At 42.8% G+C, this 22,515-nt stretch overlaps 1 protein-coding gene and 1 long non-coding RNA gene across 2 annotated transcripts; both read left to right on the forward strand.

Annotated features, from left to right (window-relative positions):
• Positions 1-13,909: 13,909 nt before the first annotated feature.
• On the forward strand, positions 13,910-18,051 carry LOC132884959 (uncharacterized). The gene is made up of 2 exons (XM_060919090.1): positions 13,910-14,180; positions 14,510-18,051. Exon 2 carries the CDS (start codon positions 15,379-15,381, stop codon positions 16,318-16,320), a length of 942 nt encoding a protein of 313 aa, XP_060775073.1. The 5' UTR covers positions 13,910-14,180; positions 14,510-15,378; the 3' UTR covers positions 16,321-18,051.
• Positions 18,052-18,086: 35 nt separating this feature from the next.
• On the forward strand, positions 18,087-20,942 carry LOC132884960 (uncharacterized). Its single transcript, XR_009654515.1, has 2 exons — positions 18,087-19,648; positions 20,078-20,942. It is a non-coding gene; the product is annotated as an uncharacterized LOC132884960 (long non-coding RNA).
• Positions 20,943-22,515: the final 1,573 nt, after the last annotated feature.

The following is a 22,515-nucleotide window of genomic DNA, read 5'->3' on the forward strand; positions in this document are numbered from 1 at the left end:
AAATTTGTAATGCAGCATCACAGACACAAAAAGTCAACATGTGTCAAGTCAAGTTTATTTTTATAGCATTTTTAACAATAGACATTGTTGCAAAGCAACTTTACAGAATTTTAATCACTAACATGAGCTAATTTTATCACTAATCTATCCCCAATGAGCAAGCCTGTGGCAATGGTGGTAAGGAAAAACTCCCTCAGATGACATGAGGAAGAAACCTCAAGAGGAACCAGACACAAAAGGCAACCCATCCTCATTTGGGTGATAACAGACAACTTGATTATAACATTTTTAACAGTTTTAACATGAAATCTGTTTTGTTGAAGTTATAAACTGTTCATTGATGGAAACTTGAGTGCAAAGCTGTTCATGAAAAATACAGTCCTAAAGTTAGCAAGTCAACTGTAGTCCTCAGACATAAAACCATTACTGTAAGTGTCCAGAGCAGTGTGACTTTCAACTGTCCATATGGGGCTGTCCTCCACAGGAGTGATGTGATGAGACTCTAGCCAAACATGGGGCATCAGGATGGATCAGGCAGGTCAGAGGAGTAGAAGAAGTCAGCATCTCGATCTCAGGATTGACATGCAAATCAGAGGGACAGACAGAGTGCGGGGTGGGGGTGGGAATGAGAAAGAGAGAGAAAACACAGGTTGTTAGGTATGTCCAATGTCACCTGGTGAGTTGGAACAGTATACATTTTGCACTGAGTGCAAGCAGGGACTCTGGCAAAACTAAGTATGACAGCCTAACTAAAAAGGGAGAGCTAGAAGGTAACAGGCATGAGTGCGCCCCGGGACATAAAGCAGCCAGCCACTACACCGTCAACAAACTCAAGTGAGCGAGTGGGGGACTGACAGCATCCATACATCCCAGTTTACCAAAACACCATGTCTGAGGGACCCTCCAGATCTACTCCTTTACCTCATAAACACCATTAACAAAAGGCTTGACTAAACAGATATGTTTTCAACCTAGACTTAAACACTGAGACTGTGCCTGATTCCTAAACACTACTTGGAAGGCTGTTCCATAACTGTGGGGCTTTGTAAGAAAAGGCTCTGCCCCCTGATGTAGCCTTCAGTATATGAGGTACCAGCAGATAGCCTGCACCTTTTGACCTAAGTAGATGTGGCGGGTCATAAAGGACTAGAAGTTCGCTCCAGTACTGTGGTGCAAGACCATTCAGTGCTTTAAAGGTCAATAGTAGTATTTTATAAACAATACGAAATTTGATTGGGAGCCAATGCAGTGTAGATAAGACAGGGGTGATGTGGTCATATTTTCTAGTTCTAGTAAGGACCCTTGCTGCTGCATTTTGAACTAATTGGAGCTTGTTTATGCACTTATTGGAACATCCAGACAGTAAGGCATTACAATAATCCAACCTGGAGGTAACAAAAGCATGAACTAGTTTTTTCTGCATCGTGTAGTGACATTAAATTTCTTATCTGAGCAATATTCTGAGATGAAAGAAAGCTATCTGGGTAATGTTATCAATATGAGTTTCAAATGAAAGACTGGGATCAATAATCACCCGAGGTCTCTTACTGCTGCATGTGAAGAAACGGAAAGGCCATCCAGAGTTACTGTGTAATCAGAAAACCTACTTCTAGCTGCAAGTGGTACAAGTACTTCTGTCTTGTCAGAGTTAAGCAGAAGGAAGTTAATAAGCATCCAGTGTCTGTCCTTTACACATTCCTCAATTTTATCAAGCATCTGGTTTTGCAGAAACGTACAACTGTGTGTCATCAGCATAACAGTGGAAACTAAGACCATGCTTACAAATAATATCACCCAAAGGCAATATATATAAAGGAAAAAGCAGTGGACCCAAGACAGAACCTTGTGGAACACCAAACTTTACTTCAGTAGGTCTAGAAAAATCACCATTTACATCAACATACTGATAGCGATCAGTTAAATAACAGCTGAGCCAGGAGAGAGCCGTTCCCTTAACTCCCACAACATTTTCTAGTCTATCCAGGAGAATGGAATGATCAGTGATATCAAATGCTGCACTAAGGTCAAGCAACACAAGCAGCAAGACACCACCCTGATCAGATGCCAACAGGAGGTCATTTACTACTTTTAACCAGTGCTGTCTCTATGCTATGATGAGGTCTAAATCCTGACTGATACATTTCATGGATGTTATTCCTATGTAAATATGAGCATAACTGCTGTGCAACAGCTTTTTCTAGGATCTTGGAGATCAGAATTACTTTATTAATCCCTGGAGGGAAATTCAAATTTGCTACCAAGCTCCTGAATCAGAGAAGTAGTAAACAAGTCTAAAAATAGAAGATAAAATCGTCTGAAAAAAGAATAAATAAAATACATTTAAATAAGTTCAATAACTTAAGTAAAAGCAAAATGAAGTGATTTTATATACAATGATTCCTATATACACACAGTGGTGCTTGAAAGTTTGTGAACCCTTTAGAATTTTCTATATTTCTGCATAAATATGACCTAAAACATCATCCGATTTTCACACAAGTCCTAAAAGTAGATAAAGAGAACCCAGTTAAACAAATGAGACAAAAATATTATACTTGGTCATTTATTTATTGAGGAAAATGATCCAATATTACATATCTGTGAGTGGCAAAAGTATGTGAAGCTCTAGGATTAGCAGTTAATTTGAAGGTGAAATTAGAGTCAGGTGTTTTCAATCAATGGGATGACAATCAGGTGTGAGTGGGCACCCTGTTTTATTTAAAGAACAGGGATCTATCAAAGTCTGATCTTCACAACACATGTTTGTGGAAGTGTATCATGGCACCAACAAAGGAGATTTCTGAGGATCTCAGAAAAAGCATTGTTGATGCTCATCAGGCTGGAAAAGTTTACAAAACCATCTCTAAAGAGTTTGGACTCCACCAATCCACATTCAGACAGACTGTGTACAAATGGAGGACATTCAAGACCATTGTTACCCTCCCCAGGAGTGGTCGACCAACAAAGATCACTCCAAGATAAAGGTGTGTAATAGTCGGCGAGGTCACAAAGGACCACAGGGGAACTTCTAAGCAACTGAAGGCCTCTCTCACATTGGCTAATGTTCATGGGTCCACCATCAGGAGAACACTGAACAACAATGGTGTGCATGGCAGGGTTACAAGGAGAAAGACACTGCTCTCCAAAAAGAACATTGCTGTTCGTCTGCAGTTTGTTAAGATCATGTGGACAAGCCAGAATGCTATTGGAAAAATGTTTTGTGGATAGATGAGACCAAAATAGAACTTTTTGGTTTAAATGAGAATCGTTATGTTTGGAGAAAGGAAAAACACTGCATTCCAGCATAAGAACCTTATCCCATCTGTGAAACATGGTGGTGGTAGTATGGTTTGGGCCTGTTTTGCTGCATCTGGGCCAGGACAGCTTGCCATCATTGATGGAACAATGAATTCTGAAGTATACCAGCGAATTCTAAAGAAAAACGTCAGGACATCTGTCCATGAACTGAATCTCAAGAGAAGGTGGGTCATGCAGGAAGACAATGACCCTAAGCACACAAGTTGTTCTACCAAAGAATGGTTAAATAAGAATAAAGTTAATGTTTTGGAATGGCCAAGTCAAAGTCCTGACCTTAATCCAATCGAAATGTTGTGGAAGGACCTGAAGCGAGCAGTTCATTTGAGGAAACCCACCAACATCCCAGAGTTGAAGCTGTTCTGTACAGAGGAATGGGCTAAAATTCCTCCAAGCTGGTGTGCAGGGCTGATCAACAGTTACCAGAAACGTTTAGTTGCAGTTATTGCTGCACAAGGGGGGTCACACCAGATACTGAAAGCAAAGGTTCACATACTTTTGTCACTCACAGATATGTAATATTGGATCATTTTCCTCAATAAATAAATGACCAAATATAATATTTTTGTCTCATTTGTTTAACTGGGTTCTCTTTTAGGACTTGTGTAAAAATCTGATGATGTTTAAGGTCATATTTTTGCAGAAATATAGAAAATTCTAAAGGGTTCACAAACTTTCAAGCACCACTGTATATTGCACCTGAGTTAAGGATACAGTATACATGGTAAGACAGTGTACCACAGTTATACAGTGGCATTGTACAGCTTGACTGCAACAGGTAGGAATGATTTCCTGTGTGTCTCAGTTGTGCAGTGTGGAAGAATCAGCTGTTTACTGAACATGCTCCTGTGGCTGATCAGCTCCTCATGTAGAGGGTGGGAAGGACAGTCTAAGATCGTTAAAGGGGATAAAGGGGAGGTTTGATACTGGCTGATAATTGGACAGCTGACAGGGATTAAGGTCAGGTTTTTTAATCAGGGGTTTGATAACTGCAAGTTTAAAGGATTTGGATACATAGCCAATCCTAATAGAAGAATTAATTATTTTTAGAAGCGGTTCAATTATTTCAGGTATTATCTGTTTGAATAGACGTGTCAGTAAGGGATCTAGTACACAAGTTGAGGATTATGATGCAGAGATTAATGAAAGTAGTTTGATTTCTCTTAGGGGAGTAAAACATTCTAATTGCTGATCGGCTACAGTTATATTGTTAACTACAGGGTTACTTAAATTGTCCTTTAAAGTTGTCTGACCTTAAATTAGTAGTTTGAATTTTTTGTCAAATATTTTTGATTTTGTCATTAAAAAAATTCATGAAATCATGCAACTTCATGAATTTTTTTTAATGAAAAATCTCAAATATTCGACAAAAAATTCAAACTACTAATACTAACGCTGCACAACTGGGAGTTAAGGGAACGGTTGAATCAAAAATATTCAAATGTTCAAATATTCAAACTTACTTAAGCTGTCCAATTATCAGCCAATATCAAACCTCCCCTTTATCCCTTTAACAGCATTAGGGAAGTCTGGGAAGGTGTGAAAACCATCACAGGCCACAATACAAAGACCAGAGTCGTTGAGGGGACAGTGGAGAGGGCAAACGAGTTGAATGACTTCTTCAATCGGTTCAACCAGCCCACGTCCCCCCCCACCCGCTCCCTCACTGCAGCCATCTCTCCTTCTTCCCTCAACACACCTCCCCCCAGTCATCACAGCAGCCCCCTCCTCCCCCACCTCAACACAGACTCCTCCATGCATTACTGCAGACCAGGTCAGAGGTCAACTGAGGAAGCTTCACCCCAGGAAAGCAGCGGGCCCGGACAAAGTGTGTCCATGACTACTGAAGACCTGTGCTGCTGAACTGGGTGAACTACTCAAACATATCTTCAACCTCAGCCTACAGCTGGGGAGAGTGCCAACCCTCTGGAAGACATCATGTATCGTTCCAGTTCCCAAAAAGAATCGGCCCAGCGAGCTGAACGACTTCCAACCGGTGGCGCTCACTTCACATCTGATGAAGACATTGGAGCGGCTCTTCCTCAGCCTCCTCAGACCCCAGGTACAACATGCCCAGCACTGTCTGCAGTTTGCATACCAGGCAGGTGTTGGTGTGGAAGACACCATCCTCTACCTGCTACCTGCCCACTCGCATCTGGATAAGGGAAATGGCACAGTGAGGATCCTCTTCTTGGACTTCTTGAGTGCCTTCAACACCATCCAGCCCCTACTGCTTTAGGACAAACTGAACAGGATGCGAGTGGACCCCTGCCTGGTCACCTGGATCTCCAGCTACCTCACTGACAGGCCGCAGTACGTCAGGCTGAAGGACATCACGTCTGACACTGTAATTAGCAGCACTGGAGCACCCCAGGGCACGGTGCTGGCCCCACTTATATTCACCCTGTACACCGCGGACTTCTGCTACAACTTGGAGCTGTGTCACATTCAGAAGTTTGCCGATGACACAGCCATCGTTGGGTGTATCAGTGACAACAGAGAGGAGGAGTATAGGAGCCTGGTGAGGGACTTTGCTGTGTGGTGCAACAGGAACCATCTGCAGCTCAACACCTCGAAGACCAAGGAGCTGGTCATTGACTTTGGGAGGTCCAGACCAAAGGTCACGACCAGTTCTGATCGAGGGAGTCGAGGTGGAGGCTGTGGATTCCTACAAGTACCTTGGGCTGTGGCTGGACAGCAAGCTGGACTGGACTTGTAACACCAATCACTTATACAGGAAGGGACAGAGCAGGCTATACTTCCTTAGGAGGCTGCAGTCCTTTAACATCTGCAGGAAACTCCTGTGGATGTTCTATCAGTCTGTGGTTGCCAGTGTCCTGTTTTACACCGTGGTGTGCTGGGGGGGGGGCAGCACATCCAAGAAGGACACATCCAGGCTGGACAAACTGATTAGGCGGGCCGGCTCTGTGGTCGGCATGAAGCTGGAGACTCTGGTGATGGTGGCAGAGAAGAGGTCTATGGACAAACTATTGAACATCATGGGCGATGCCAGTCACCCTCTGCACACCGTCATCAGCAACCAGAGGAGCCTATTCAGTGACAGAATGCTCCTTCCCAAGTACAGGATGAACAGACTCAAAAACTCCTTTGTCCCTTACGCCATCAGACTGTACAACTCCTCCCTGGGGGGGGAGGAGGGGTAACAGGAGGACAGAGGATGGGAAGGAGCAGTAGCCTAGCCTAGCCTAACAAGCAATACCAGACAATGTGCAATATAATGTGCAATATCTTTCCTACTCCCCCCCCCCCCCCCCCCCCACACACACACACACACTTACCCTAACCCCACTTTCCCCCCTTCCCCCTTCCTCTCTTCCCCCCTTCCCCATATCTTATTCTTTTACATTTGGATATGTAAATACTTTATTTTAATTTATCTAGAAGTTTTTCTCCATTTCTTTTCTGTGTTTATCTGTAATGATGCTGCTGGAATCTTAATTTCCCTGAGGGAACCCTCCCAAAGGGATCATCTCATCTCATTATCTCTAGGCACTTTATCCTGTTCTACAGGGTCACAGGCAAGCTGGAGCCTATCCCAGCTGACTATGGGCGAAAGGCAGGGTACACCCTGGACAAGTCGCCAGGTCATCACAGGGCTGACACAGACACAGACAACCATTCACACTCACATTCATACCTACGGTCAATTTAGAATCACCAGTTAACCTAACCTGCATGTCTTTGGACTGTGGAGGAAACCAGAGCACCCGGAGGAAACCCACGCGGACACAGGGAGAACATGCAAACTCCGCACAGAAAGACCCTCGCCGGCCACGGGGCTCGAACCCGGACCTTCTTGCTGTGAGGCGACAGTGCTAACCACTACACCACCGTGCCGCCCCCAAAGGGATCAACAAAGTTTTATCTAATCTAACTACTTTCATTACTACAGGTGTGCATGTGTCTATAGTGAGCTTATTCCTGGTTAATTTTGCTACAGTATTAAATAGGAATCTAGGGTTATTTTTGTTATCTTCTATTAGGGAGGAGAGATATATTGACCTAGCAGCACTAAGAGCTTTTCTATACTTCAGGAAGCTCTCCTTCCAAGCTAATTTGAACACTACCAATTTTGTTTGACGCCATTTACATTCCAATTTTCGAATGGTCTGTTTTAAAGTGTGAGTGCCATTGTTATACCAGGGTGCTAATTTTTTTTTCTCTCTGATCATTTTCCTTTTAAGAGGAGCTACATTATCTAAAGTATAGCGGAACATTGACTCTAAGCATTCAGTTGCCTGATCAAGTTCTGCGGGGGCTGCCAGTGACCCAATCAAAGTTGATAACTCTGGGAGATTATTTGTAAAATTCTGTGCAGTAGTTGATGTGAATGTATGTTCAATACAGTAGCATGGTGAGGTGCATATATTATTACTCACACATATTTTGAATGAGATAATGATCTGAAATAACTTCTGACTGTGGAAGTGTGACTGTATTTTCTATGTTTAACCTGAATGTTAGTATTAGATCGAGAATGTGACCACCATTATGGGTTGGGCCTAGGACATTCTGATTAACCCCTACTGAATCTAAAATGGACGCAAACGCTGTTTTCAGAGGGTCTTCTGGGTTATCGAAGTGAAAATTAAAATCTCCGACAACTAAAGCTTTGTCTCAGGAAATAACCAGGTCTGAGATACGTAAAATCTGCAAATTCATAAAGAAACTCAGAATATGGCCCCGGGGGCCTGTAAATAATAAGTAATGGAATTAACTGGGTAGACTTACTTTTTGAGGCTACATACATTATATTAGTATGAAGAACTTCAAATGTATTAAATTTATAACCAGGTTTTTGTGTTACACCTAGATAATCATTATAAATAACCACGACGCCTCCTCCTCTGCCAGTTAAACGAGGCTGGTATATGTAACTGTATCCAGGAGGACTAGCTTCATTTAATGCTATATATTCATTTGGCTTAATCCATGTTTCTGTTAAACACAGTATATTAAACTCTTGATCAGTAATAAGTTCATTAACAATTAGTGCTTTAGATATAAGAGATCTAATATTTAATGGCCCTACCTTTCGATCAAAGGTGCTGGCAGTGGCTGTACAGTCAGTATGATCTAATTTTATATTGATTAGGTTACTGGAACAAACTCTATGAATATTTCTACTTTTCTGTTTAGCTTGGAGAACAGACACAGTCTTGATGTAGTGGACCCTGAGTGACGACTCCGTGCAGCTAGCAGACAGTCAGTTTAGCCTGTTCGTCTACTCCCTGGCATTGGCTCTGGACTGTCAGAAGTTAACTAGACCTTGTGAGGGAAATTTAATGGATGAACATTATTATTCTGTGTTTCTGCATGTTGAGCTAAAGTGGCTTAGTGTACTGAGAAGAGATGTTTTCCACATGCTGTAATCGCCTTTCTGTGACCTTGGTGGTAATAAGCAGGGTGCTTGAGTTCTTCCTAACTACGCATCTTCTCATGATGTAACCACCTTTCCTGACCTTGGTGGTGATAAGCAGGGAGCTTGAGTTCTCCCTAACTTGCATCTGCCTGCACATACCAAAGCATGCCAGGTGCACTCATTAGCAAAGCTTCATAGAAAATCTTGAGCCAATCACGTGAAGACACGGGCAGTAAAGCGAATGCCTTTAGAATATATAGATAACAGCCACTAAAACACAACTCTGAGTGCACGTACTCTTGGCATCATCAGAAGTGGTGTCTTCTCTCTTCTTCCTCTTTCCTTTCCTATTTTATATATCTTTTATATGATCTACTATAATAAATAACTGAAAAGACAACTGCTAAGCGTTCTGAAGTGTTTATCAGAAGTTTCCATTACAATTTGGCATCCCTGGGTGGGCCCTATGCGTCTGATCCTCGGACGATGGAACACTCCCAAGGCTATGGTGCAGAGCTGAGAACTCGGACGAGAGACCAGACTGTCAGGGCTCACCAAACCAGTAAGTGATAACTTTGCATTCTTGTGTAAAGAAATTAGTGGAAACAGTATTTAAAGACTGATATAAGAGATGGACAGAGATTGTCCCAGTCAGGGAAGACTGATATAAGAGACGGACAGAAGTTTGTCCGAGCCCAGGAGGACTGCTAAGCTGTGGTATCATCAATATGTTTGCAGACAACGGATAAAACACAATTTTGAGACAATAAACCGCGAGTAGTTTATTGGGTTGTGTAAGAGAATTATCCGCCAAAGTGACGACTGGGTAATCGCTTGCCTACTTGAGAAGGGGAAGTACGGGTGCGTGTTTTGACGGATTCACGTTCAGCGATTCGTAGGAATTGAATCTTGCTCCCTTTGTTCTGTGTGAACAACTGGCCCATCGGGGGAACGGGATAGAGAGGTTCGATCGCGAAAACGCAAAGACACACCGGTGTGCACGCAAAATATTGATGAATTAACAGAGTACTGTCCTCCAAATTCTGAAACAGAGAAACAGATTTTGTACACGTGTGAGTTGTCTTTGAGGTTGTTGTGCTAAATGATACCTATTTTAGTTTAAGGCAAATGTCAGATAAATTGTTTACTAATAAGAACATACCTAAAGGATTATTGTGTCGCATTTTTGGACATAGTCCAACTTGTTCTTCTTGTGATCCTGATAAAGAAACTCAGCCATTGTTGTCATAACCTATTGATATAAAAGTGTACAATGAGGAACAGAAACGGTAAGTTAGGGAAAGAAAAGAAAAAGCAAGTAAGTGTGAGGCTACATGTGCTATCATAAGAATTGGGCGTTTCTATGACAGCCCAAACATCCAGGTTATGAAAACCTCATATGGCGAGGATTATTTGGCACAGTTTGACATATGGGTAAAGGACTTAGGATTCCCTGAGAAGGGCAGTTTTAGTCCCAGGCAGATAGGACAGTTAGAAGAAAAGTTGAAACAGAAGGAAACCCTTAGCAAAAAGTAGTATACTTAAAGTTCATTTTGTAAAGTATTCTGAAGTGTAAGTATATCAAGTGTACTACAGGCCATGTACTTCAAGTGTACTAGAAAGCATACTAATTTAATACTTCTTCGGACTAAATTGGAACATTTTAAGTTTATAAAAGTATACTTTCAAGTCCGTTTTAAGTTTACAAAAGTACACTTTCAAGTATACTCATTTATATACTATCAATGCACTTGGTATATCCCTATTGTGTACTTGAAGTATATCATAAGTACACTTATTTATGTACTGCCATTGTACTAGTTATATACTGTAAGTATACAAGAGGGATATACCAAGTACATTTACAGTATAGATATAGTATAGATGAGAGTACTTAAAGAGTACTTTTGCTAACTTAAAAGTAACTTTGAAGTATACTTTTATAAACTTAAAATGTTCCAATTTAGTCCGAAGAAGTATTAAATTAGTATGCTTTCTAGTACACTTGAAGTACATGGCCTGTAGTACACTTGATATACTTATACTTACACTTCAGAATACTTTACAAAATGAACTTTAAGTATACTACTTTTTGCTAAGGGAAACCAGTATAAAAATGTCATATACAGTGGGGCAAAAAAGTATTTAGTCAGCCACCAATTGTGCAAGTTCTCCCACTTAAAAAGATGAGAGAGGCCTGTAATTTTCATCATAGGTACACTTCAACTATGAGAGACAGAATGGGGGGAAAAATCCAGGAAATCACATTGTAGGATTTTTAATGAATTAATTGGTAAATTCCTCGGTAAAATAAGTATTTGGTCACCTACAAACAAGCAAGATTTCTGGCTCTCACAGACCTGTAACAACTTCTTTAAGAGGCGCCTCTGTCCTCCACTCGTTACCTGTATTAATGGAACCTGTTTGAACTCGTTATCAGTATAAAAGACACCTGTCCACAACCTCAAACAGTCACACTCCAAACTCCACTATGGCCAAGACCAAAGAGCTGTCAAAGGACACCAGAAACAAAATTGTAGACCTGCACCAGGCTGGGAAGACTGAATCTGCAATAGGTAAGCAGCTTGGTGTGAAGAAGTCAACTGTGGGAGCAATTATTAGAAAATTGAAGACATACAAGACCACTGATAATCTCCCTCGATCTGGGGCTCCACGCAAGATCTCACCCCATGGGGTCAAAATGATCACAAGAACAGTGAGCAAAAATCCCAGAACCACACGGGGGGACCTAGTGAATGACCTGCAGAGAGCTGGGACCAAAGTAACAAAGGCTACCATCAGTAACACACTACGCCGCCAGGGACTCAAATTCTGCAGTGCCAGACGTGTCCCCCTGCTTAAGCCAGTACGTGTCCAGGCCTGTCTGAAATTTGCTAGAGAGCATTTGGATGATCCAGAAGAAGATTGGGAGAATGTCATATGGTCAGATGAAACCAAAATAGAACTTTTTAGTTAAAAACTCAACTTGTCGTGTTTGGAGGAGAAAGAATGCTGAGTTGCATCCAAAGAACACCATACCTACTGTGAAGCATGGGGGTGGAAACATCATGCTTTGGGGCTGTTTTTCTGCAAAGGGACCAGGACGACTGATCCGTGTAAAGGAAAGAATGAATGGGGCCATGTATCGTGAGATTTTGAGTGAAAACCTCCTTCCATCAGCAAGGGCATTGAAGATGAAACGTGGCTGGGTCTTTCAGCATGACAATGATCCCAAACACACCGCCTGAGCAATGAAGGAGTGGCTTCGTAAGAAGCATTTCAAGGTCCTGGAGTGGCCTAGCCAGTCTCCAGATCTCAACCCCATAGAAAATCTTTGGAGGGAGTTGAAAGTCCGTGTTGCCCAGCGACAGCCCCAAAACATCACTGCTCTAGAGGAGATCTGCATGGAGGAATGGGCCAAAATAACAGCAAGAGTGTGTGAAAACCTTGTGAAGATTTACAGAAAATGTTTGACCTCTGTCATTGCCAACAAAGGGTATATAACAAAGTATTGAGATGAACTTTTGTTTTTGACCAAATACTTATTTTCCACCATAATTTGCAAATAAATTCTTTAAAAATCAGACAATGTGATTTTCTGGATTTTTTTTTTCTCATTCTGTCGCTCATAGTTGAAGTGTACCTATGATGAAAATTACAGGCCTCTCTCATCTTTTTAAGTGGGAGAACTTGCATAATTGGTGACTGACTAAATACTTTTTTGCCCCACTGTAGGCTTGCCATTGAAAAGTTGTGTGGGAAACTAAGTAACTGCTTTTGGTCTTACAACCGTTTTTTGGTTGATGGAGTTACGTACCACAGTAAAACCTATGACAGACTAAAGAAGAGATTCAACAGTGCTGCATACTTGAAAGATGGTACATTTTGTTGTATTATAGAATTGGTTATTTTTAAACAAATATGTTCACATGAAATCTCTGCTTTTTGTCCATGTCGCAAACTATGTTGTGTTTTAGTTGACGTACTTAGTAAATCAGGCAGGCCTGTACGTAAAGATTCACAAATAAATGTACAAAGTCATTTTGTATATGATGTTCAAAAAACTGAAACTGTTCATGCTGTCTCGCCTGACATGATCAAAACAAAATGTGTCCTTGTTAAAACAGCTGACACACTGTACATAACACCATTGCCAAACCCTTTTGAAAGGGACTAGTTAAATAAATAAAGTCAAGCCAAACTTTTTCCTGTTTTTGTGTATGATGAAGTGTAAGGTACATGAAGATAATGCAATTCAGTACACATAATGACTAAGTGTTAATCTCCAGAATTATAATAAGACATTAAACAAGACATGCATGTTGACGGTTGGGTTGGCTGGTAATGTTCATCATGTGCTGTTGAGTAAGGCTGCTGCAGAGGGGATGAAGGACTTTTTGTTTATAGTGGTACATTGTAGCGCCAGCCTGATGGGAGCAGTTGGAAGGAGTGATGGAGGGGGTGAGAGGGGCCCTCTGATCAGGTTGGATTCCCTAATCACTTACCAGCTGTATAGCTCAGCTAATGTAATATTAATTATAAATATAATATATATATATATAAAATATAATGTAATATAAATTATAAATATAATATATACATATAGTATAAATATATAAATTAAACGTTGAGTCAATTAATGAGTTGACCTTATTGTGCTCTTGAAGCAAGATATATGCTAAGCATTCCTATTCTGTGGCAAAAAGATTTACAAAGTATACTTAGGTCCAAGTATAAGTTTTAGTATTAAAGTAATGTATAAGTGTAAGTCTTAGTATTGATATAGGTCTACTTATACTTTTTTATACTTGGTTCAGTATAAACCAAGTATACTTCCCTGTACTATGTTGTAAGTGTATCAAGAATTAGTTTATAAGAAGTAACCTTCAAGTACACTTCCTCGATTTTAGTATAAAATAAGTATACTTGTAGCACACTTGATTAAACTTCTTTTTGCTAAGGGAAAAGAAGAGTCTGCGGATAATATTAAGTTCTTAGGGGACTGGAGGGCGTTTTCTGCATGGAAAGAAGAAACACTTAAGAATCTGGAATCTCTCCCAGCCTACCAACCGCCTCCAGCGTCAGCACCTCCCCTCGCTTCTCCATCACACACGAGATCCGGTCTTGCATATGGTGACGGAAGAGACACCCTCCTGGACCTGACCACATGCTCACCAGTGGGTCCACAAGGCTGTAACCTAAAGTCTGAAGTCCTTCATTTTCCAATGGTGGAAGTGGCTGGAGCTGACAGCATGCTTCTAGTCCACAGACCCTGGACGACAGCTGACATGAAGGAAAGCATGGCTTCTCTTCCAATGTGAGAGAGGTAGGAGGAAAGAGATTTGGTAACGAACTGTTGATGTTTTGCAGAGAATTCCGACTGACTACCCATGAACTTCGCCGCCTACTCATGACCAAGATGGGTATAGATTGGAGAAGGTTTTCCAGAGAGCGGCCAGAAGCTGACCAGCGGATGGCAATAGTGAGTATAGAAATACCCTCACTACTCTCTGTGCTCGTCTGATCGAAGCTTTTCCCTTGAACATACTGTAGACATTACTAAGATCAGTATGTGTAAGCAAGAAGATGGTGAAGTGGTGTCAGCGTTTCTCGCCCGTCTCACCGCCGCACACGAGAAACACAGTGGCCTGACCAGGCCCATGACCCTGGCTGCAGTGGAGGGCACTCCTGAGCCTCACCAAGATCAAGCAGTACGCTGTGCATGCAGAAAGGCTGCTGAAAGAGAAGGAGAAGACAAATTCAGCACAAAGAGACCAAGACCTACACACTGCTGTTCTCACTCTTCCCCAGACTGCTCAGCCTGGACCTAGAGGAAGAGGTAGAGGCCAAGGCAGGACGACCTGGGGTGACTCGTTCTGGATAAAAGGCGCAACCTGCTACAACTGCAATCAGAAGGGACACATTGCTTGAGATTGTCTCCACAGTAGCAAACAGAGGCCCTGTGAGGAGTACAGCAAGGCAGACTGACGGGCGAACTCCGGGAATGGGCCCCGCACAGAAAACAGGGGAGGTAACACACACACACCTGATGATACACATAGACAGGAGCATTCACATAACGTTAAACACATTAGTAGCAGCACCTGCATGCAACAGCAAGACTACACAGAAACGCAGATACACCAGTCCAGATAGATACACCTGAAGTTGCATTAAGTTTGTTAAAATACGCAACTACTCCCTTCTCTAAACTCCCTTGTATGCCCCTCACTGTATGTGGGCATGAGTTAAACTTTTTAGTAGATTCTGGAGCAGGACACTCAGTGATACAACATGGGGTACTTCCAGTAGACCCACCGCTCAGCTCAAATTAAATTCAGATGATGGGCATCTCAGGACGACCTGTAACCGAAACTTTCTCAGTCAACCTCCCATGTAAAAGTGAGGGAGGAATAGTTACGTCCCACTCATTCCTCATCTCACATACATGTCCAGTAAATTTGTTAGCACATGATTTAATGTGCAAATTAGGAGTAAATCTCACGTCCACTCCAGATGGACTAACTATTGAAGTAACTGAAATGTGCGGTGTGCAGTATGGGTTTGGAAGCCCCCTGTATGTGTATGTCTGACGGCTCTGCTCAGATCAACTCACACAAACTCCCAAACACCTTGTACAGCTCACACACTTGAACACCTCATCAGTTGACACAGATTATATGAAAGAGGAAGATTTACATTGTACAGCACATGTTCACCAAGGGCAAGATGTGGAGTTTGAAAAGACTTGGTTTGCAGACCCCCATGTATGTGAAAGAATGACCCTCAAAACTACATATTGGTCTAAACATTATTGCACTGTGCAGGTCCATTTTACTCATTGTCCGAACAACTGCATCAATGTTCATCGCAATGTTCGCAAACATGTTATACGCGGCCTCGTGTCAGAGGACTCTGAGGTCAGCTGCTGGCAGCATGATTTCTTTGACATCGTTAATTCTATACCCCATGTCTCATTAGCAAAGCCACGAGCCACCCATTGGAAAGACGTAGGGAAATGGGTCAAGAAGTGCGCAGTCAATGGCAATGAATGGTCCCAAACAGAGGACCCTAGTGTGTTGTTTTGCCAAAAGCTTGGGGTCTACAAACAAAGTCATGCTATGTGTGTGCATGTTAAGCGCAGCGTAATATTAGCCACTGATGACCGGGATCCTGGGGATCCCGGCCATAATGGCCTGTTTGTCTCTGTTTCCACGGGCATAACTCCAGCAGAGGTGCACCCCAAATTGGCGGGAGTTCCAAATTCCTTTTGGACGAAGGGTAAACATGATGTAGGCCTAATAAAGAATGCTGAACCAGTGGTGATCACCCCCAAATCAGATTCCAGGCCTAAACAGACACAGTACCCACTCAAACCAGAAGAAATTGCAGGTATAAGACCGGTTTTTGATTCATTGCTGAAGGCAGATGTAATTGTCCCTTGCCAGGACTCTCCAATGCGCACTCCTATTTTTCCAGTTAAGAAGGCAAGAAAACCGTCCCAGCCCGATGAGTGGAGGTTTGTCCAAGATCTGCAAGCAGTCAATGCTGCGGTTGTTCCACATGCACCCGACGTCCCTAAAGTGCACTCTGCAGACCACACCCACTCTGGGATTGCCTGACCCCAATAAACCATTTGTTCAAATTGTAGATGAAAAGAGGGGTTTTATGACCTCTGTTCTTTTGCAGAAACACGGGGATAGATTGAGACCTGTAGCCTACTTCTCCAGCAGGCTGGATCCAGTGGCGGCTGGACTTCCTGTTTGCCTGCGTGCAGTTGCTGCAGCTGAAAAGGCGGTAACTGCCTCCAAAAATATTGTGGGGTATTCTAACCTCACCCTTTTGGTCCCACATGCTGTCTCCCTGCTTCTGTTGGAGAAAAAGACGTCACATTTGTCAGCACAGATATGGTTAAAGTATAACACTGTCATACTTGATATGCCTAACATCATGGTGAAACGTTGTTCTGTTCTGAATCCTGCCTCTCTTCTCCCTACAGAGGACAATGGAGAACCAGATGACTGTGTCACTCTCACTAACAATTTTTGTTCCCCCAGGGCAGACTTAAAGAGCGACCCTTTAGGAAATCCAGACATGGTCCTCTATGTGGATGGTTCAGCCTCCAGAGACTCAGAGATGGGAAAGAACAAAGTAGGTTTTGCCGTAGTCTCAGATCACGAGGTCCTTAAGGCGTCGTGTCTGTCCTCAAACCTGTCGGCGCAGGCCGGAGAGCTCTGTGCCCTTATTGAGGCATGCAAATTGGCGGCAGGGCAATCTGTCAATATTTTTATGGACAGTAGGCACGCATTTGGTGTTGTGCACGATTTTGGCACCATTTGGAAACAGAAATTTTCTCACTAGCACAGGATCTCCCATTGCACATCATAAACTGGTCTCTTAGTTGTTGGATGCTATTCTACTCCCTAGAGCCATTGCTGTGTGTAAGTGTGCTGCCCATACTAACAATACTGATCTTGTGTCTCAAGGGAATGCCAGGGCGGACGCGGCAGCTAAGTGTGCAGCCTCAGCTTCCAGTTCACCCTCTAACCTTGCTTTTCCTCAGGTTTCTACCTCCTGTTTACAGCTAGTGGACCTTCAGAGCACTGCCACCCAGGACAAGAGACGAGTCTGGAAACAGGCAGGCTGTATCTTTGCAAACTCGGTCTGGGTTTGTCCCTCGGGCTGTCCCTGTTTACCAAAACACGTTCCCTTTCGATGCAAAATTGGCACATGGGCTCATCCATGTGTCAAAAGGGGGGATGGTAGCAGAAGTAACAAAGAGATGGTTCACAAAGGGGTTTTCAAATTATGCTGCGAAATTTTGCAAGCAATGCTTGATATGTGCACAACATAATGCAGGTCAAGGTAACAAACTAACTCAAGCAGCACACCCAATACCAGACAAACCATTTGATCATCTTCAAATGGACTTCATTGAACTGACACCTAGTGAGGGGAAAAGGTATTGCCTGGTAATAGTTTACATGTTTTCAAAATGGGTTGAAGTATAGACCCTTTTCACTCACGTGACCTTCGTAAACGCGACCGCCATTTTGGACATGAAGAAATAACGGTTTATGGCACAGACCTTTTCGGTTCTCGCTCATCTAGCTGCTACAATGACTGCTTAGACTGCAACAATAATACCTAACACACATTTAAGTATCCGTCGTAAAGAAGTGAAACTCGTCGAGTGACGAGTGTGTTCATTGATAAGCTAACACAATCTAAAAGTAGACATACCATCACACTGCCCTGGCGCTGTATACAGTTTACCTTCTATGGTTTGTGCACTCACTATTTGCCATTACTTTCTCCAACCCAGTGTTCGAACTATGCCGATATTTTCGGGGGGTCCCTTTTTTCCCTTGGGGGGGGGGGGGGGGTGCTTGCGCTTGTCTCAGAGCGCGGATCTCCAAACACATGAGAAGCCTATCTTACGCACATATCACGTGGACTCCACACCTCCACCGCATCTGAAGTCATAACTCATCAGGAGAAATCGTGTCCGCATTGGCATGTTCAAAAAACAACCTCGCGTCAACAATGATACCACACGCAAGAAAAAAAAAACAGTCAGGCTACTCAACACATCTGATCCACAGCAGCACCAAAGCATCACTGGAAATCATGTCAACAACCAATCTTCCATTTCAACATGCGTCAACAAACAAATGGCACCACAAACATGAACGAATTGGTCAGGCTACCGATTCCAAACCCACAGCAGACGAATAATTAAATGCATCTTACCTTAAAGCAGAATCGACCACAAAGGAAGTCTGTTGGCACACTTCCTTTCTACTAGTTTGTGTCCCCAACCTGGCAGCAGCAGTCGTTGTCATATCGGTTTATTTTATCTTTGATGTAAACACAACACTTCGGATATGCAAATGCTTCCCGTTACACACGATTGCTATGTCAATAAACATCATTTTGCCAATATTTTAGAGACCATCCATCTTCTCCGTCGGTCAGCATCTGTTGGGATCCGATAAAATGATAAATCTTGCCTTGTGTGTTGATGGTTACTACATCCAGGTGCACAACAATATAATGGCATGATGGAAGTCTTGCTGAAAGTAAAAACTTTCTTTGATGGCTATATTCCTTTCGATGCTTCGCCGTCATTCCTCGTTGTTGGCTGTGGTAGACTACTGGTAGTTCATGTCCAAAATGGCGGCCGCGTTTGTCGTGACGTCACGTGGGAAGGGTCTATTCCCCACAGCTAAACAAGACTCAGAGGCAGTAGTCAAAGCACTCCTGAGAGATATAATTCCTAGGTGGGGTATACCTAACAAAATCTCAAGTGACAATGGAACACCCTTTGTTAATGCAGCCCTAAAGAAATAGGAGCATTCCTAGGGATAGACCTGAAACAACATTGTGCCTACCATCCTGCCAGTGCGGGAGCAGTAGAGAGGAAAAATGGGTCACTTAAAAATAAACTAAGCAAAGCTTGTGCAGAAACAGGGCTAGGATGGACAAAGGTCCTCCCCGTAGTGCTCACAGAAATGAGGATGCAAACTAGGCCTAAACATGGGTTAAGCCCATTTGAAATTCTGTTTGGACAAGTACCCAACACAGGGATAGGGCCAGCCCAAGGAACACTGCCGGACACCAGACTGTGTGATGAAGCAATGTTGAATTACTGCGCAACATTGTCCTCTGCTTTGAAATCTATCCACAAACAGGTAAAAGAAGCACTTCCCAAGCCCGCTGAGGGACCTCTGCACGATCTACAACCAGGGGATTGGATAGTGGTGAAGGACTTCCGATGAACCAAGTGGAACAAGCCACGGTGGAATGGCCCATTCCAGGTCCTGCTCGCAATCCCAGTGGCAGTGAAGGTCACAGGCAGAGTGACGTGGATCCACGCTAGCCACTGCAGGAGGGTTCCTGAACCGGCTGAGCAGAAGGAAAAGGAAGGCCTAAGTGACCCGGATGCTGGTAAAGCTTGTGAGGGAGAAAGGCATCACTACATGGAACAATGCGAGTATCACATCAATCATGCACGCACCCTCACTAGGGAAGAGTATTTCAGTGTCTAGCCGATAGATAAGTCTTAGGGTTTCGAGTTTCCTCCAAGTCCCGGTGAGGTGGGACGAGGGCCAATAGGGCATGCCCGCCCTCTGAGCACCAACAAACGTCAAGAAGGACAAGGGTTAACTCGGTAACATTACTGAGGCACTGAACAAGATGCGCAAGGTTGCTGAACAGTTATGAGCAGATGAACATGAAGGAGTCGAAGACAGCTGATGGCGTTGGTTTAGTGGATGGAAGACTCTGATTCTATCCACCATACCAGTCCTGGGTTTAGTGATTGTGATGCTATGTTTGCTCCCTGTTTTCTGTCAATGTTGTATGTCTGTGTTTCAGAGGCAGCTGACAAATATTGGTTACCAGATGGTGAAAATAGACCCAGACGACTTGCCTGACTGGCCTCCAAACCCACACGAAGACTACAACCCACTGTTTGACGACGTCAGCATAGCTGATATGAAATTAGCCCTAGCTTAAAACGCACTCATTTGTGGTTGCTTTTCTGTTCTGTTGTTTCCTGATCTATGTATATAGCTTGCTAGCATTAACTTAAGACATCTATGTCTTACAAAACAGCCTTAGCATTATCCCTGTACACACAAAGACATGTTAAGTCGAATCTCTCTGGGAACTCTTATCACTGAAACTGTGTACATTTCTTTTCTTTTAGCAATTATTATCCTGTAGGATAAAAAGGGGGGAAATGTGAGGGAAATTTAATGGACAAACATTATTATTCTCTGTGTTTCTGTATGTTGAGCTAAAGTGGCTTAGTGTACTGAGAAGAGATGTTTTCCACATGCTGTAATCGCCTTTCTGTGACCTTGGTGGTAATAAGCAGGGTGCTTGAGTTCTTCCTAACTACGCATCTTCTCATGATGTAACCACCTTTCCTGACCTTGGTGGTGATAAGCAGGGAGCTTGAGTTCTCCCTAACTTGCATCTGCCTGCACATACCAAAGCATGCCAGGTGCACTCATTAGCAAAGCTTCATAGAAAATCTTGAGCCAATCACGTGAAGACACAGGCAGTAAAGCGAATTCCTTTAGAATATATAGATAACAGCCACTAAAACACAACTCCGAGTGCACATACTCTCGGCATCATCAGAAGTGGTGTCGTCTTCTCTCTTCTTCCTCTTTCCATTCCTATTTTATATATCTTTTATATGATCTACTATAATAAATAACTGAAAAGACAACTGCTAAGTGTTCTGAAGTGTTTATTAGAAGTTTCCATTACAACCTGTTCTGAGACTATGAGCTATGCTGCAAGAAATGAGAGCAGCACCTTCCCGAGTGGAATGGATACCGTCCCGCCCTAACAGGCCAGCAGTGCCCTCAAAATTAGCCCAATTATCTATAAAGCCCATACTGTTTTCAGAGCACCACCTGGACAACCAGCAGTTCAGCGACCATAACCTGCTGTATGCTATATTGCCACATCACATTGGGATGGGGCCAGAGTATACTACAACATCGGACATCACCTTCACTAATTTAAACACCTCTACAAAGTTACTCTTAGTAACCTCAGACTGACGAAGGTGTATATCATTAGCTCCTACATGGATAATGATTTTCAAGAACCTGTGCTTGCCAAGGACCATAAGATTACTTGCTATGTCTGGCGCCCTGGCTCCTGGTATACACCTGACTAAAGCTGCTGGTGCCCCTAAAGGCCTAGCTAATTTCACGTGCTGTATGATAGAGTCCCCTATAACCAGAGCTCTTTCAGGTTTCTCAGCAGGTGCATCACTGAGGGTAAACCTGTTCGACATGTGAAGCGGAGAGGAGTGGTGCTCCTGTGGGCAAGCCTCAGTGGTAGCTTTGGTGCTACACTTATGCTGCCGAGTCGTCACCCATTCGCCCCAGCTGTGAGGGCTCTAATGCTGGAGTTGGGAAATTACTAACTCTACCTAGAGCATCCAGACTGCATTCCTCTGCAGAAACTACACTGTTCTCATTCTTACTAGCCTTCTCCAAAGTCTGGATACACACCTCCAAAGCTGCAGTCTTCTCCATCAGAGAGCTAACTAATTGGCACTTATCACAAATAAAGCTATCACTAGCAACAGAGGAAGAATGACTAAACATTGTAAACATTAGCACACTGAACAAGCTGAAGGTGTGCCATGATGAAAGGATTCACGTACCTTAATCAAGGATATGTTGATATTAAAGCAGATCCGATGTGGATGGCCTCCACTTGTGGTCTTTATGCAGGAGGAGAAAAAAAAGAAAGCTTCCAGTCTTGGCGTTCTTCTGGAAAAATTTATAATGCAGAAAAAGGAAAGTGAAAGTACAATAAAAAAAATGAAAAGGATACTAGAAAATTATTTGTAGAGAAAAAAAAATTAGTGATTAACGGCAACACTCATGGAGAAAAGACTCATCACAAACAACTCAGAAACCAGGAAGTACGTCACACAGAATGTGCATCTGCCACCGTCCACCTGGAGGTAAAACCTGATTTGATAGTTAGCCAAATGTTCTAATATTGTGGCTTTGAATGGACAGTTTTAATAAATGAATGTCTAAAATGTGGAATAGAAATAGGAACATCAGAAATGCTTATTTAATGTTTATTTATTTCAGATTTAATGTGTGGTGCTGCCATCTTGTGGTGTAATATGATACTGCACATTGTATGCATTAAAATGTAATGAATTCTTTTGAACCACAAACTGTTTAGGTTACAGGAGCGCCTGTTGATGCAAATATGTCACATTTTGCATGAGACATAAGTATGGCATTTTCAATACAGTTTTATGA

This window comes from Neoarius graeffei, chromosome 4 (genome assembly GCF_027579695.1).
Source record: "Neoarius graeffei isolate fNeoGra1 chromosome 4, fNeoGra1.pri, whole genome shotgun sequence".
NCBI classification, from domain to species: Eukaryota; Metazoa; Chordata; class Actinopteri; order Siluriformes; family Ariidae; genus Neoarius; species Neoarius graeffei.

Bases quoted from the DNA above. Each gene is read 5' to 3' on its own strand.
- LOC132884959 (XM_060919090.1), top strand. From the start codon at position 15,379: ATGAAAGAGGAAGATTTACATTGTACAGCACATGTTCACCAAGGGCAA.